The sequence below is a fragment of the Limulus polyphemus genome, unplaced genomic scaffold, assembly GCF_000517525.1.
Source record: "Limulus polyphemus unplaced genomic scaffold, Limulus_polyphemus-2.1.2 Scaffold5419, whole genome shotgun sequence".
NCBI lineage: Eukaryota > Metazoa > Arthropoda > Merostomata > Xiphosura > Limulidae > Limulus > Limulus polyphemus.
Genome location: NW_013671029.1, coordinates 8,023 through 24,892, shown reverse-complemented (window position 1 = coordinate 24,892; position 16,870 = coordinate 8,023). Strand labels below are relative to the sequence as shown.

Below are 16,870 nucleotides of genomic sequence, written 5' to 3'. Positions count from 1 at the left end.
GTAATTAAGCACAAAGCTACACAATGGGCTATCAGTGCTCTGCTCACCACGAGTATCGAAACCCGGATTCTAGCATTGCAAGTCCACAGACATACCGATGTGCCACTGGGAGGCGAATATTACTTTCTATACTTCATATTTTCTTACTAACATATTGTGTTATATCTTTTATGTCTAAATTTGTATTTTCAGAAAATAAATATAAAATTTTAACACTATACATTTTCAATAATCTATGCATTCATGTAATTGTTATAGCTTTAATTCTTACTGAATTCTTATTTCACAGGCAACTTGTAACTATCATGTTCATTATTCAGTAGATTTTTGTGGACTGTTCCTGCCTTCTATGTGGTTCAGAGATGACATTTCACGATCCATGCACGCAAAATGCAAGAACAGTTCATAAAAAAACTATTGAAAAATTTAACATAATGCACTTAATTTCAAAAGAAAATAATCTTTATTGTTACCTTGGTCCCTGCTTTATTAAGGTAGTTCCAAATAAAATGTGTATTGTCTTCCCCTACCTTGTATGATTTTTCCATGCCTTATGTTTATGATTATATTACAAGTAATTTTTAAACCAAAAGTTATTTTAAGCTAATATATCAACACTTTTTTTTTATTTTATCAGTTAAATGGACATATAAAACATACCATTGAATTTTTTTAAGATTCAGCCAAACTTGCTACCATCATCTTTGCCATCTCCTAAATCCAAAGTACTCCTGATCACTATTAACACTAGTTTTATTTCTCAAGATATTTAATGCAAATTTTTCCTCTAATGGAAAACAAAAATTTTTAACTGAATAAATCTCAAGTCAGTTGAATTAGAATCATTGAATGCACCTGAAAGAGTGTTATTATTGATTTCCTCAACATTTTTACTTAATATCCATGCTTCACTGATATACTGATGAAAATAAAAACATCATGGCCATCTGCTGGTTGCTGCAAAAAAAATCTGCTCCTAGTAGAACAAAAACAAGTGTTAATAAAAATTGAATGCAAGTTCACAAGAACTAAAATGAATATAATGATTATTTGTAGTGATTCTGTGCTAGAAATTGTTTGTAAACATCATATATCTTAAATCCAGTAGCATCAGGCCCTTGGCTCAGCCAGTTGCTACACTGTATATTACTTTACTAGTTAATAATACATTCTTTTAGGTTCATGTCATATTGTTTGCTTGTCTGTATGTGTGTGAAGCTTAAAGCCACATCTACTAGTGCTATTACTCTGCAGTCAACTAATAATTATTTTGATTTTGGTTTCAGTTTAATGATAATTACTTGACTGTTAATTCTAGCCAATTCTAGTGGTTTTTTTTATATCCTGAACTATGGAATTGGCATTTTGTTACAGTAATATTGAGTTTATTGGTTGCATCATTATATTAACGCTTGTTTCATTTTTGAATTTAGCCAAGCAACTTATTGGCTTGTCACAATTTTTGGCACTGGGCACTCTACCATATTGAACAGGTTGGTAATTAGTGTATAGTTACAAAATATCAAGAGTTTAAATTAGCACTAATTGTGAATAAGTGCTATATCAAAAAGTTAACTGTATAGAAAGTGCAAATATATTTATAGGTTTAGGTACCTTTAGCCTTTGACTACAGTTTCAAAATTAAAATAAAGAAATTGACTAGTTCACATAAATTGTGTGCTTAAGATGGAGGGTGCCACACATAAACGAAAGCAGTTGTTTTATTCAAGAATTTTGCTGTAACAGGGAGCAATACTGATGTTGACACTGACCAATAAGATGAAAACTAAAAACAGGCCCAGCCATTTGATCCATTATAGGGTGGGCATGACCATAAGAAAAAAACAACAGATGTGTTCACATCTTCAACAGGATCACTATATTCTAAACTCTAAAGCCTAACAGCTTTCTGGCATTAGGTGCATCTGGAAGAACATCCAAGGACAAGTTATAGTAATATTTCAATTTCAGCAATGAAGTCCAGATCAAAAGTGGTATAAATGTGCCAGAGAGATGAGGAAGCTTCAACCTTGTAGGATAGATCTGTCAGAGTACTCTGAAGGGCATGTATCATGTATCCAAGACATCACATGTGAAGAAACAATGAGACATCCAAGAATAGTCAAGAATTGAGCTCTCTTCAAGGTTACAAAGATGATCACTAATTGGCTCATGTCAGAGCTCAAGCACTATTGCCAAGAGATGACAGCTGAATAAATGGAAGCCTAGGCACTCTACAACTGTACAAATAATCAGCTGAAACAAAGGATTAATTTTCCATCTGTGGGACAGAATAGTTGAAAATGAGCAAAACCTGATAAAGGCCCAAGCAGACCTTAAGGCATTCATTGCTGCCAAATAGAAGACAATGGTGGCTCTTCTGGCAGGGTTAAGATGAGCAGAGAAGCCTCAACAATTTTCTGGAGTATATATTTTGCATACATAAAAAAATTAATTATGTTAAATCAAAGTTAACGGGTTTCAACTCTGTTTTCCTTTTGCAATTTTGTTAGACTATCCACTCTTAAAGTGGACAGAATAGCTCGATATTTTTTATTTTATTTTTACTTTTAGTTGATGTTTATATGAATATGTACTTGTAAATTGCTTTTTCTTTATTGAAGGGTGTTTCTTGTATTGATATAATGTATACCACTGACTCAATATAATGCAATTTATTTCAGCACAATCCTCATGAATCTCTTTAGGCTTTTTGGTGTTAATCAGCTGAGTTTCATCATAGATCAGAGGTTCCCAAACTGTGGTCCATGGTCCCTATGGATCTGAAATAGTAGTTAAGGGGGTCTGCAGTAATACATCAAATTTATGAAATTACCATTTATTGAAGAAGTAAAGAATATAATAAAATGCTAAGACATTAAAAAAACTAATATAGTAATAATTGTAATTAACATAAATTAAATTATGTAAATTCGTTGTGCGCCTGGCACCATTGCCTGCCAATCACAAAAACAAGACAGTTGGTTTCTAGTTGGATTGACCCATTACTACAGTGTGCACATTAGTGCCGCAATTAATTTAAAGCAGTAAAATATTTAATGCCATTTCCTACAACCTATTTATGTGAGCAAGGTTTCTCTCAAAGTATAGAAATAAGATAAATGTGGAGCAGATTCTTCATTTGAAACTGTCAGACATTGACCCAGAAATGTGAAAGATTGTTTCAGCAAAGCAGTATGTATCATCCTTCACATTAAAGTAAGTTGTAAGATTGTTTTTTTATTTTGCTTATTCAAATCTCTTTTCATTGTTTTTTCTTAAAACTAGAATCAAGCTGTAAAGGTAGTAAAATACGAATAAGATACCAGTTACACGATAAAAACTATTTTTAATGGGAGGTGGTCCACCAATACAGAAAAGTCGGTTATCAAAGTTTGGGAACTACTGCCATAGATCATATCAGATCAAATGAAAACAACTGCCTTCTAATGTTCACACGATCATGTGTCTTAACATCTGTTAAGATATTAATACTATTTTCAATAGAAATATGAAAATATCTAACATATACATTTACAATACATTAAGATTCAAAATTTGATTAGCTTTGCATAATGTAAAAAGTAGAAGATTAATTCTCATTACACACAAATTTCATGTAACAACTGTGTAATAGAGATAGGAACATGGAAGTCAATTAATAAATAGTTAGTTGGCAAAATAGTGAGGAGGGTGAATTTTGTACGATGAAATCATAACATGCAATCTAAAATCATGGACTCCAATCATCATGTTTTATCAAGGAAGAGGCATATTTTATTTCATTTAAAGCATAGTTAAATGGTTTTATTTTTAATTATTTTATTAAATTGTGTAGTATTTCATTTTAAATTATCATTAAAGGGTTCCATTATAGTATTTTTATGTTATACACAAAAACTGTGTTATAATCAGTTGTAAACCACTATTACAGGGTTTGTGATGTCCATGTGGTATGTAAGTGTTCCTAGGAATAACGTTAACATGCCCTGTCACTATATCATGAGTTTAAAAATGATTGGTGATATAGAGTACCTTAAAATCTTTAGATTATTTAATTTCTGTGCTGTAATATTTACAATACATGGTCCAGAAAGTTAAGACTACCTTGTTTTAGTTGTTTTGTTCTCTATAGCAGTTAACATCTAATCTGATGAAGAGGATTCACACTGTAACATTCTTTTCTTGCTTACTATGACTGATTAAATGGTACAGTCGATCTTTACTGTGAGAAAACAAAGATCAATAGGAATGTTTTCAACTGGATTAAAAAAATAAAATTTACCTGTTGAATTCTAGCATGCTTTTTTGTGCTGTTGAGCTAGGAGATTATGGAGTGAAGACCTTATTTTAAGATCATCATATTTAGTTTGATGGAAGTCTATCCCAAGAGAAAGAAATATGTGGGACTACAAGCAGAGCCTAGAAGAAGTGACAGTCTTTATGTGGGACTACAAGCACAGCCTAGAAGAAGTGACAGTCTTTATGTGGGACTACAAGCAGAGCCTAGAAGAAGTGACAGAGTCTTTATGTGGGACTACAAGCACAGCCTAGAAGAAGTGACAGTGTTCTCATGCACGCAACTGCATATGCTACATTTTCTTTTCATTTGTTCAATAATAGAGTATTATAATTTTTGCCAACTTTGTCCAGTCTCATTACTTTACACACACACACACTAGGAAGACTCAGTTAAATCACTCAGAATGGATTTACATGAAAATTGATTTGAACATTTAAGGGATCACTAAAAATACATATCAACGTTTAATTTTTTTTTATAAAAGGACACACCCCTTAATGGTGGGTGAATCAAGAGGGTTTGGGATATTGCTGTCTAGGTTTGCTATACATATTTAACTTTAAAATTTACAACAACATGGAAATAGTCATTCATTTTAATATTTGGTGATATTTTGAAATAATTAGATGAAATGAAACAAACAATGCAAATGATATGCAAAGTCCTTGCATAGCTGGTATTTTCTGTAATTTTCACGATAACTTGCTAGGAGTGTGTATCTTGTGGAAATATTACACGAGGAACTTAAGTTCTCTGAATAATTAATACCTTTAAGTAAATTATTTACTTTGGTGAATAAAAACTAACATTGAGAAACAATATTAGTATCCTCCTCAAACACAAAAATATTTTTGAGATGTTAAAAATATATATTAATACAATAAGATAAATCTAAGACAATTTTAAGTATTTATGTAACCTCCCAGTTCTTCACTGTTGAACTCATGAAAGCAATTCCTTCATTGGTACGACCTTCCATTTCAAACACATGAGCAAGAGCATGGGTGGCCCAAGCATCTTTTGGATTAAGTTCCAACCCCTGAAACCAACACAATATTTTGAGAAGTTAGACCAGAAAATTGTACCTGAATAATTTACTATTTGTACATCGTTATCACAAATGTATGCTTTAGTTGTTATATCAGTTTAACAGTATTAATAATAGTAAAATTAGAAACAATATAAAAATAATACCAAACTATACTGTTATTACAAAACAAGAGTTCTAATTAAGGTTGTTTTAACTACCTTATTAGCAACAGTAGTTCTAACTTTTGTGTAAGTCCAGTAATTACAGCTACTTAAAGTTCATTATTATAAGAATACCTATTCATAAGCTTAATTAAATTTTTAAAAAAACTATAAAATATTTCATATTTTTTTTATAGGTGATAAAATATCAAACACGTTAAGAAATCAATGCAACACAAATAGGAAATATACACAGCGATTATTAGAAACAAATAATATATTTCAGAAGTTTGTGAAAACTACAAATACACTTTAGCCATAAGTGACAGATTATTTTTTAAACACTTCGTTTGATTGATAATTTTTTTGATCAACTTGTTATTCCAAAGATAATCAATAATTTCACAAATTCTCTGAACAAATAACTTGACATGAGTTAATTAGAAATTGTATAAAGTTACTGAAACTTAAGAAACCTTTTGAGAAATCTCTTCTGCTTTAGAATAAAAGTTCGTTTCTTCCAATCCAAAAGCATACATACCATAAAGGTAACTGTAAAGACAAAAATTAATATTTTACAAAGGAAAGCATGTCCTAAATAAAATAAAAAAATTATTAAAGATTCTATTTCAAAGCAGCTTCTAACATGTTCAGCATCACTGCAAACTAGTCACTTCATATTATGTTTCTTTCAGAACTATAATTTCTTAAAGTTTGTTCTTCATGACCCCCCCCTTCCACCTATACATAATTTTCACTCAATCTTTTCAATACTGGTTTAACAGTTAATGATCCTAGAGGAGCAGATCAGTTGTAAATATGTATTTCAAGATATTTCTCTTGGCTTATAAACCAAGCCTTTTGTTTAAGCTTTTACACTGCCTGTTTATTCAATGAATTTCATGCAAAGCTACTCCAGGACTTTGTGATAGCCATCCCTAATTTTCATGTGGTAAAACTAGAGGGAAGGCAGCTAGTGAACACTACCAGCACTTGAGCTACTATACTTGAATAGCTGGATTGGGCCATTACTCTGAAAGTGCATCCATGGCCTCAGAGTGTGGAACAGAATTTTTCTGCAATACTATAGTCCCAAACAATTGAACCTCAAATCTACAGTCAAGCATTATAACAATTTGCTCAAAGATTTAAAATTGAAAATACATTTAGGAAATAATCTGTTACACACTCAAGCTTTAGCTTATAATCACAAATGTATCAAACACATTACACGGAATATAAAAGCTGAAGAATATAATCCCAATTAGTTTTAGTTCTTATGTTTATGAAACTAGGCCAACATTAATATAACCAATGGTATAAGCAGACAAAAAATCTTACAGGAAATTATATTACAACTACTTAACCGACCTGTAAAGTGGAGTGGTTGGTTTCCAGTGTGGAAAAACTCTAGCAACTGAATCTCGTATCTGGGATTGGTAGCCCAGATAAAAGTATGTGTCATGAGCCATCTTGAGAGCAAAAATATCGGTTGGATGTTTCACAAGTATATCTTCCCACACATTAGTGGCTTCATCCAAAAACCTAAAAATAAAAATAGTTATAGTATTTAGATTAGAGTGGTGATAGGCATAAACATTGTTTACAAAGTACAACATAATAGCTGTATTGAATCTTACCTGAATAATATTTACCAATCACTATACAAAAACCACCTTATCAATCAATCCATGCTTGGATGCAAATATTCACTAGGTAAACCCTTCTTTATTAAAGCAATCTGGAACTAGTGGGGTGTCACTTATATCCCTTGATTTTTATCTTCTCTCAGCAGAAATGCTTTTTTTAAACAAACTGCAAAAACTTGACACAAACTTACTAAACAGTATCTACTTTTGGTATAAAACAACTCATATAAACTGATTTAGTTTATTGTTTTTATGTTGACAAATTTCCCAAATTATGTTATGAGACAGAAAAACCATTAAAAAATCATCTTTTTGTATTAGAACTTTAATTTTTATTGTAGATTATAAAGTTCCATTTAATTATATCCAGTAAGTTTTCGCTTATTACCTCACTGAATACTTTACCAATTACTGATTCACTCACTCAGAACTTATATTATTCTCATTTTCTGCTTACTACATGAAATTTCTAGATCTTTATGCCATTATCATGATTAACTTCCTCTAGCAAACAAACATTTCAATTAAAATATCGAAAATGTAGCTGACAACAGTATTATTATTTAGCTTGATAAATGGTATGGTGATGCCTTTGTGAAAGTTCTTGTAGATTACAATAAATCTATGTTAGTTTTCTGCAGTGTTTCTTATGATTTAATTTATAACTAGAAGTGGTGATTGCTAAAATTGGCAAGATATAGTATCAAAAGAAATATGTTATTGAATATGAATCAAGTTATATGAGTTCAGTTTCTGTCAGTGACAGTTATTGCATCTATTCACCCATGATTCAGTTAACAAATATGCTTGTTAGTGTGTAAATTATGAAAATAGTTTTATAATTATGTTAAGTGAACATTAGGTTTGGATTTTCTGTTGAAATATTGTTTATGAAGTCAGGCCTACAAGTGATGATAGCTGTAGCAAATATTATTGAAGAAAAATTAATTTGCTATCAATATGTTGGTATTTGCCAACTACCATAATAGAACCCAATCAATGATAGAACACTTACAAACACAAGTGTTCAAAGTGGGATTATTTTAGTGAAAATAAAATAAATTGATTAAATTTCAAGATGACAACAAAATGGGCACAAATCAAGATGAAAAATACAGAAAACTAAAAGACTGAAAATTAGAAGAATGAGACCAAAAATTAAAAGAAGACCAAGAAAGACTAAAAATTAGAAGAATGAAACAGAAAATCAGACAAATACAAAGAGAAAAGAGACTGGAATTCAAGAGAGGGGTAAAAAGAAAAAAACATAATACTTAAAGTAGAATTAAGAACAAAAAGTAGATATAATTGAAAAAAAAGATTGATGAAGTTCTTTACAGAGATTTACAGAGGTATAACAGCAAATAAATTGAACAGGTTTAAAATGACAATAACTGAGTACAAAAAGACATCAACAAAGTACAAAAAGACATTTATAATGTGTAGAAAATAACAGCAAGACCAATGAGGTAGAAAAGAACATCAATGACAGAAAACAACATTTGGAAAATGAAATGATAAATGGAAAGATTAAGACATCCACACCATTTTCTGTGTTTATTAGAAATTCCAAGATAAGACACAATTTAATATTAAAAATCAAAAAGGATATACTGCTATGGCATCTGTGACTAGAGGATCTTCCAGGACTACTTCAGCCTACTATCAAATCAAGTTCCAAAATTTAGATTGATACTGATGATGCAGTCCCACTACTGCAGTTAGCCAGATGACTCCCACTTGTAAAACAACTTTCAAAGAGTATTAATCCTAGATTGGGCATCACCTATTGTGAATCAATGAATAATGAAGTATTCAGTGAGTTAATTAGTTCAGTGCCTATTACTGACTTACACATTGAGATTCTGTTGAAACACTGTTTGTGAATTTAGACCAAGAAGTGAATGTAGCATCTAGTAAAATGTTATCGAAGAAATAAACTAATTTGTTGTCATTACATGGGCTGGACTTGTTATTATTTTTACCTAAAGAACCCACCCAATGATAGAGCATTTTACATCAATACTTTTGCTAACAAATGGAATATTTTGACAAAGTCTACTTTACCCAAACTAAGTTTACTTGATGTCTTGTCTTAGAATAAAAGTTCCTTACACGTGTAATTTAATACAAAAAACATTTTCAGAAAAAAAAATGTTTGAAGAAGTATCTATAAAAACTTCCCAGATACTAAATCTTTTAAAGTTCCCATTAGATTCCCTTGCTCATCCTTGCAGGTCTAGGCACTTTCCATAAAACCATTAATTACTGATCATACCATTCTACATCAATGTAACTAATTTATAGTCTGCTCAATCCAATGGAATTTGAAGTTTGCATGTAGATATTTTCAATGCTGACTTCATTTGTAATTATTCAGACCACATACTGTGACAACATAAAAGGGTGGGAACAAAGCTGTAGAAATCAAACAAATAACTAATATGGAAAATCACTTAAGAAATAAAATTATATTCTCAAAAGATGATAGAGTACTGTAGAAACCAAACTTTAAAAATTTCTTTTTCACTTTTCTTTACAAATTAGAATAATTAATGTTACAATATGTCAAAATATCTATTCTAAAATACTGTTGAATTTCAAAATTGGTGAAACAGAGTTAGAATTATTATTTTTTTCATATATTGGAATTTGATATGTAGGTGTGCCCTTGACACTTGAAAGATGCTCAACAGACATGGCTGGATTAATATGTTGATATTAGAAGCAACTGTTTACAAGCTAAATCAGATCATATCAGTTAGTGCCCACCAAAAATACAAGCTTCAAAAACACTGTCAATGTATATTTAGTATGTTACACTAAAAGAGAACTCTTGTGTTTCACCCTTCCATAATCCTTTACCTAAGAGCCAAAGATTGTACAATAAGTAAGTAAGTCTTATTACTTGCTAGACTCTCTTTTTTTTGTAATTGCTCCAGTGTAGTGTAGATCATACTGAAGTTGATGAGTGGTACGACATATGTACGTGTTAGTATATGCTAGGTATTTGTCTCCCTTATGGGTACAATGGGAATGATCACTGAAATAGATAATCCAGAATTCTGAGATATCATACTAGGAACATTAAATTCTGTGTTACAAAATCGATATATCATAATTACTCTCCTTGCACATGTCTGAAGACACATTCTTCCTACCTGCTTCTGCAACCAAATTCAGGTTGTCTGTAATGAGCTTAGAAGCTAGACAGTCAGATTTTAAAGACCACAACATGACTTTGTGTGAGAATAAATATTTTGAATTTACTCATTCACTTGTGTCTGTTTCTTTTCTTTTTCTGCCTATGTTCAACTTATTCTATCCTCAACATTCTCTAAATCTGCTGTTTACTGTGGAATATGATACTTTTGTTTCTGAAAACAATGTACCTGAATATCACAACAGGCCATATATTGCCTATGTGTGACTGTAATCAATAGCCAACCAACATATGAAAGGCACTAATCTATAACCCATACTACCTTAACTAATCCATTCACCTTGGAAAGGTGAAACTCCTTAAGTAAAATCATCCTCACTAGTCAATCCATATTTGAAACACAATTCAATAATCTAAACCATCCTTTTGATTAGAAAAAAAATATAAAAAAAAGTTACAAGCCACTGAAAAAGCAAAAGTATTTTGGACTACCTTTCAATCATGGAGAAATATCATCTGGACAAAGTTACAGCAATCTTAACAATTAATCTTAACAATTCTTTTATATTTCCACCCTTTATTTCCTCATTACTGTACTTGTTAGATTTTAATGTTATCTTTTCTAATTAGTTAATCATTTTTTACCTACAATCATCACCATATACATGAAAGACACAGTTTATGACTGTAACAGTATTGTATATTTGCACCTAAGAGATACTGTTTGCTAACTTAACAAGATCATTCTTACCCATCAGCCCATAACTGGACAGCCTTAACATGACTTTGTTCCCTTGGAGTTAAAATACTAGCTTGTTTTTTGGCTAAAGATTCAATGTTTTCCATTTCTAGTTTAAACCTATTATCTAATCGCAGTGTCCTTCCAGTTCCTATCAGGTCCAAGCCTATGGACATCACATGACCCATCACTATGGAAACAAAGTGATATTAGTTAGATATTCAGATATCCCATTACATATGTATAGTATATACACTGCAGGCTGAAATAAATACATTAATATGAACAAAAAAAGAACAGCTTTAGAAAAAATATATTTACTTCATATATGTTTGAAATATCATAAGAAATTTTACAAATAAGACCAATTACTTTTTATTATTTTTTTAGAATGCAGAAAAGTTAGACACTTAGAATCTTGATATAACTAAACTGGTTTTTAAGCATTTGAATGGAAAGGACATTAATAATCTTTAGTTTCTAAAATGTAAATTAATGCATGATAGATGGCTAGAACACTCTAAAATGTATAATACTTATCAAAATAAAAACATAAATAAACTGTCTTCATAATAATATTACATTTAATGAAACAATATGGTTTGAAGTGAAATATCATGCATCTTTATGCTACAGTCATTTGGGTGTGATTATCTTACCAAATTCTGGATCAGCCACTTTTATATCTTTTAGTGTCTTCTCCAAACCACCAAATGTATCATCATCATACCATCCTAAAAACTAAGAGTGTGGATATTTAAAACAAACCAAATTAGCTATAAGGCTTCTGTTATTTTTTCACTTAAATGATAAATATTCAAAGTCTGAAGACTTTGTGTGAGATTTCTGAATTTTAAAGATCATACTAAAATTTACACACACACATACATATACATAGATATAATAAAGAAAATAGCTTCAAAACTATTATTATTATAATTACATTAGTTGTAAATAGGCAATTAAAATCAGCACTATTTAATATAAATTAAGCCTTAAAATTATTTTTATTTTAAAATTTCATTGCAATTTTCCAGTTGCAAACTTAAAATCATAATGGAAATTGTCTGTGGTGATAGCACCCAAAAGCGTTGTGGATATTCCATTTATCAGACAAAATCCAATCACAGATGAAAACCTAGTTAGTGGTTGTGGAAAATCAAATAAAGGTGCAGAGTAGAGTGCTTATACTCACAACTTCTCAACTCCTACTGCCTTTCACTGTCTGCAGCGAATTGTGGGAAGGCAGTTAGTTACCCTTAAAAGTTCTTCTAATATTAAAAGTAGAAAAAAAAACTTTTAGTAGAAATATTTTTAGGGTAGTGTTATTAATTAGATATGTTATTTGATGTCTGCATACCTATGGATGTCACTGATATTGTTTCTATTATCACATGGTTTTATTATCCTTTAACACTTTCATCGATTAGGCTTTGTTGCGAGGTACTCATCTTTCAAGCATTTGTCTTCCATATAAAACAAAACCTGCTTCATTTTTGTCTTTCCGATATATCACTTTATCTTGTTTCCCATTTGTGGGAAATTTGTTAGCAGGAATTGATTAGAATTCTAGTATTTCTAGTTGCTTATGGTCATCATTCTCATCCAGTCCTCCATGTAATTTTCTTTGGTGCTCACTACATCTACTCATATATTTTTGTATGGCTTAACATCAAAGTAAGCATTGTGGGTCTCTATAACTCACTCATTGACTCTGTTCTGATTGACTTCTCTTTAAAAAAAAATTTTTTTGGGGGGGTGGAGGGTGACATCAGAGAATTTTATTCATCATTGGATCAGATTATTCACATTTCACACTTAAGGATGCCCACCAGTTAAGGTTTATAATGCTAAACACAAGGTTTCAATACTCATGGTGGGCACAGCACAGATAGCTCATTGTGTAGTTTTGTGCTTCACTTAACAACAACAAAGCCAAATACCAAGGATACCAATGTTGAGTGGAGGTTGGGAGTAATCTATTGTAGAATTTTTAGGGTGGTTTTATTGTTATTTTTCTACTTTAGGAACTATTAGAAATTTTAATAGTGGAGGCTGGGAGGCCTAATTAAAAATAATCAGAACCATAATAGCCAATTATCCTAATCCTAATTAAAAATAATCAGAACTATAATAGCCAAATGACTTTGAAGAAAAAGAATGTCTGAAAAGAAAACAAGTCATATCATGCAGAAAAGAAAAATGATGATGATAGTCAAAGTAAAAAAACAATGTGGAAGATTAAACTCCCCCCCCCCAAAAAAAAACAACAACAACTGAGAATTGCAAGGATAATGTGTAGTGTATGAATAAAAGCTAGTTTTACCCAGAATCATGAGGAGATAGGAGAAGAAAAAGATTCCAGAACTGAATCATCTCACATGACAGGAGCATCCTCATGTGCAATAGAAATCAGTTTGATACTGAAAATAAAACATTCATAGAGAAAAAAAAGCACTGTAGCAGAAAAATCCAGCTCCGCAGACTCTGAGGGCAATTAGGGTGGAGCAAGAGATCTTAGGAGTTTTACAAATGAACATGATATCTGCTGGTAATACCAGTATACAACAGCATAAATATTTTGAACAATCAAGATTGGCAATGAAGCTATAAGGTTAGCCTGCATGTTATAGGTAGACTGCGTAATCTTAGTCTTAATCAAAAGGTGATATAGGGAACTTGATGCCAAAGGTTCAAAGGGTGGATAAGCCATGGAGAATCAATGAGACATCCCAATTAAGAACTTGGATAGGACCTAGAGGAACGGATAAACCAAAAAGATTTTAGATGCAACGTCAAAACTGGGGAGTCAAAAACATTATATCTCCCAAAAAAATTAAAAGTAGCAGACAAAGATTCCAAACCTTTGTGGAATAGCTATGTCAGAAATCTAGAAATGTGTGGCACAGTGGGTTGGTTGGTTGTTTTGAATTTTGCGCAAAGCTACACGAGAGCTATCTGCACTAGCTGTCCCTAATTTGGCATTGTAAGACTAGAGGGAAGGCAGCTAGTCATCACCACCCACTGCCAACTCTTGGGCTACTCTTTTACCAAGGAATAATGGGACTGACCATCATATTATAATGCTCCCACGACCGAGAGGGTGAGCATATTTGATGTGATGGGGATTCGAACCCATGACACACAGATTGCGAGTCCAGTGCCCTAACCACCTGGTCATGCCGGGCTCGGCACAGTGGGACGAGAAAGTTTAAAACACGTCTGAGAGACCACTTACGATAAGTAAACCATTTCCATTGATAAACAACCAATGAAGAATGCATCGCATTTATGAACATGCAACCCAAGAGGTCAATCCCTGACATCATGAAATTAACCACATAAAAGCCAAGCGTAAAGTCAGAGAATGGTGATGGCCAGAAGAAAACTGTAATGACCACTGAAGAGAGATTCTGTGCTATTCTACCAAACTATCACTTCGAGTTCAGGCACAGAAACACACACTGCTGGACAGTGAAGAGAACAGGTGGAAAGTGTGAGTAGAAGTACCTGTCTGAAATACATTTTCAGTGTAGGAAAATTATAACTTCTGACAAGGTACCTTACTTCTGCTCACATAAATAGCTAGAATCCCACATTGAATAGTTGGAGGGACCAGTGTGAGGGAGAAAGTACAAGCATCCTTCAAAAGCATCCAAAGAACACCCTCATGATGAGACCCTCTAATAAAAGGATCATATGTGGGAGATCACACCACTTCGCTACCAGGTATACTCTTTGCCCAGATATGGTAATGGTGTCACAGATCTGGGCAGAAAATTGTAAGGAGCACATTCCAATGGGAGAGAAAACAGTTAGACAGTGATCCTAGCCAAAAGATATGATATTTACAATCTCTGTTATGAACTGAATGTGGGTAAAATAAAGGATGTGTCCCAATGTGAAGAGTGGCTAGGGTGCAACAGACTGTACATGGAAAGTCAAATGCATCTAAAACTTGGAAGAAGGAGACAAGGGAAAAAAAGGCCAATTGAATCATAAGATGCAACCATTGGGTAAGGGAGAAAGGGAAAAAATCATGAAGAGAGAAGTGATGTAAGGAAATGAAACTGTGGGAAATGGTAAGAAGTCTTGAAACCAATGAAGCAGCCCAGAGCATGTACGGGAAGAGAAGGTCCTCTGGATCTGACTGAGAATAAAGGTGAATGATGGCATGAAATGAAATAATGAAAAGAATATTCCAAATGATCCCCAAAAATGTTAGTAAAACTGATTCAGAAGAAAAAGAACATGTCGAGCTGAAACAGCCACTAAAACCAGATCTGTGCTGATTAGAAAGGAGCAATTAGAAAAACTGACCCAAAGTGACACTGATGACCAAAATCACCTTGGGAAGAAGGCTGATGGAATGACAAAAACAAACTTAAAAACTGTATCTAATCCTGTCTGAGTGTATCCACAGCCAGGGCTAGTGAATGACGAACTGGAAACCAAAAACAAAAGAGGTCACTTGGAATCGAGAAAGGAGTCAACTGCTTCCCATGGAGGACTACCCCACAGGAAGCAGACCCACCAAAAATATGTTGATTGAGAGGCCACTCCTTGGAAGAAAATATTTCGGGACTAGAAAGGCAATCTGCAATGAGAACGAAAGCACCTGGAACACAATGTACCAGGAGATGTATGTTAAGTTTGTGGGTTAAAAAGGGAGATCTAATATGTACAACAAAGAGAACAAGAATGAGTGCCCCCCTTCGAAAATGATATAAGCCATCACCATCAAATAGTCTGAATGAAACATTAGTCAAATCCAAACAAGAGAAACAAAATGAATGAAAGCACACTGGACTACCTGAAGTGCCAGGGTGTTAACATAGTAAGACCTTTCATCTGTAGAGTATTGTTCTGAAGCCTCCTGCTGATTGACCCATGTCCCCTAACTTTTGAGATGAGCATCAAGGAAGAGAAACAAATCCAGACAAGGAGAAGGAATCAGTAAACCCGATGATGTGGGAGATATGTTCAACCACCTATACATATATTCGAAGAGGGAAGGAGGAAAGTTAATAGGAAATTCAAAGAAACCGTAGCAAGAGACCAAGAATCATGCAGTGCCTCCTGAAAATATTGCAAATGTGCTAGACCCAAAAGGAGAATTACTTCCATACAAGCCACATCCACAATCCATTACAACCTTGCTAGTAGTAAAATAGTGAATTGTAATGAAGTGAATAACAGAAATCACGACCATATGCATTCAAGTTGGAGAATGGATGTTCCCAACATGGACATGATTAAAGATGTCAATGACACAAAAGGACAATAAAAAAAATATAGAATACAGCATCATAGATAAATCACATGATGCTAAGTGAACAGGAGTAGGCAAAAAAATGCACCAGTGGAGAAAAAGAGCCAAACATAAGTTCCTATTAGAAGTGGATGGTAAACAAATGGTACAAGACAGTGTCGCACCCAAGAAGATCCTAAAATCAAAAAAGCCATGTGTGGAGGGAAAGATCTGAAGATGTCAAATGCCCCAACATGGAAGGAAGGAGGAAGAGGTATCCCACAAAAATCCCTTAGATATAGGTGTAACACCTAAGAAATATATGCATCATAGGTAATAACACTCCATTTTCAATGTATTAACTCCAACTTCAAGGCAACAAAATGACAGGGTAAATTTATTACAGTATATACATTTTAGCTTGTACCTATGCATGTGTCAGTGCATGCTTGTTATAAGCATACATGCATTATTCTCTTTTTAATAGAAAATCACAAAAATGACATACTTTTAAGTAATGCATAAGTGAATGCTTTTCCTTATCGATAACATGGCAGTCATCTACCAACATATG

At 32.7% G+C, this 16,870-nt stretch overlaps 1 protein-coding gene across 1 annotated transcript in view; it reads right to left on the bottom strand.

The window, feature by feature from the left end:
- Positions 1–16,870, bottom strand: part of LOC106472555 (tetratricopeptide repeat protein 38-like) — a gene marked incomplete at its 5' end in the record, with an annotated part of 51,119 nt that overhangs the window by 27,633 nt on the left and 6,616 nt on the right. The window contains 5 exons of the mRNA XM_022401113.1: positions 5,223–5,342; positions 5,971–6,046; positions 6,866–7,039; positions 11,058–11,235; positions 11,705–11,786. Of these exons, the coding sequence (XP_022256821.1) occupies positions 5,223–5,342; positions 5,971–6,046; positions 6,866–7,039; positions 11,058–11,235; positions 11,705–11,786 (630 nt within the window). The remainder of the gene's footprint in view (positions 1–5,222; positions 5,343–5,970; positions 6,047–6,865; positions 7,040–11,057; positions 11,236–11,704; positions 11,787–16,870) is intronic.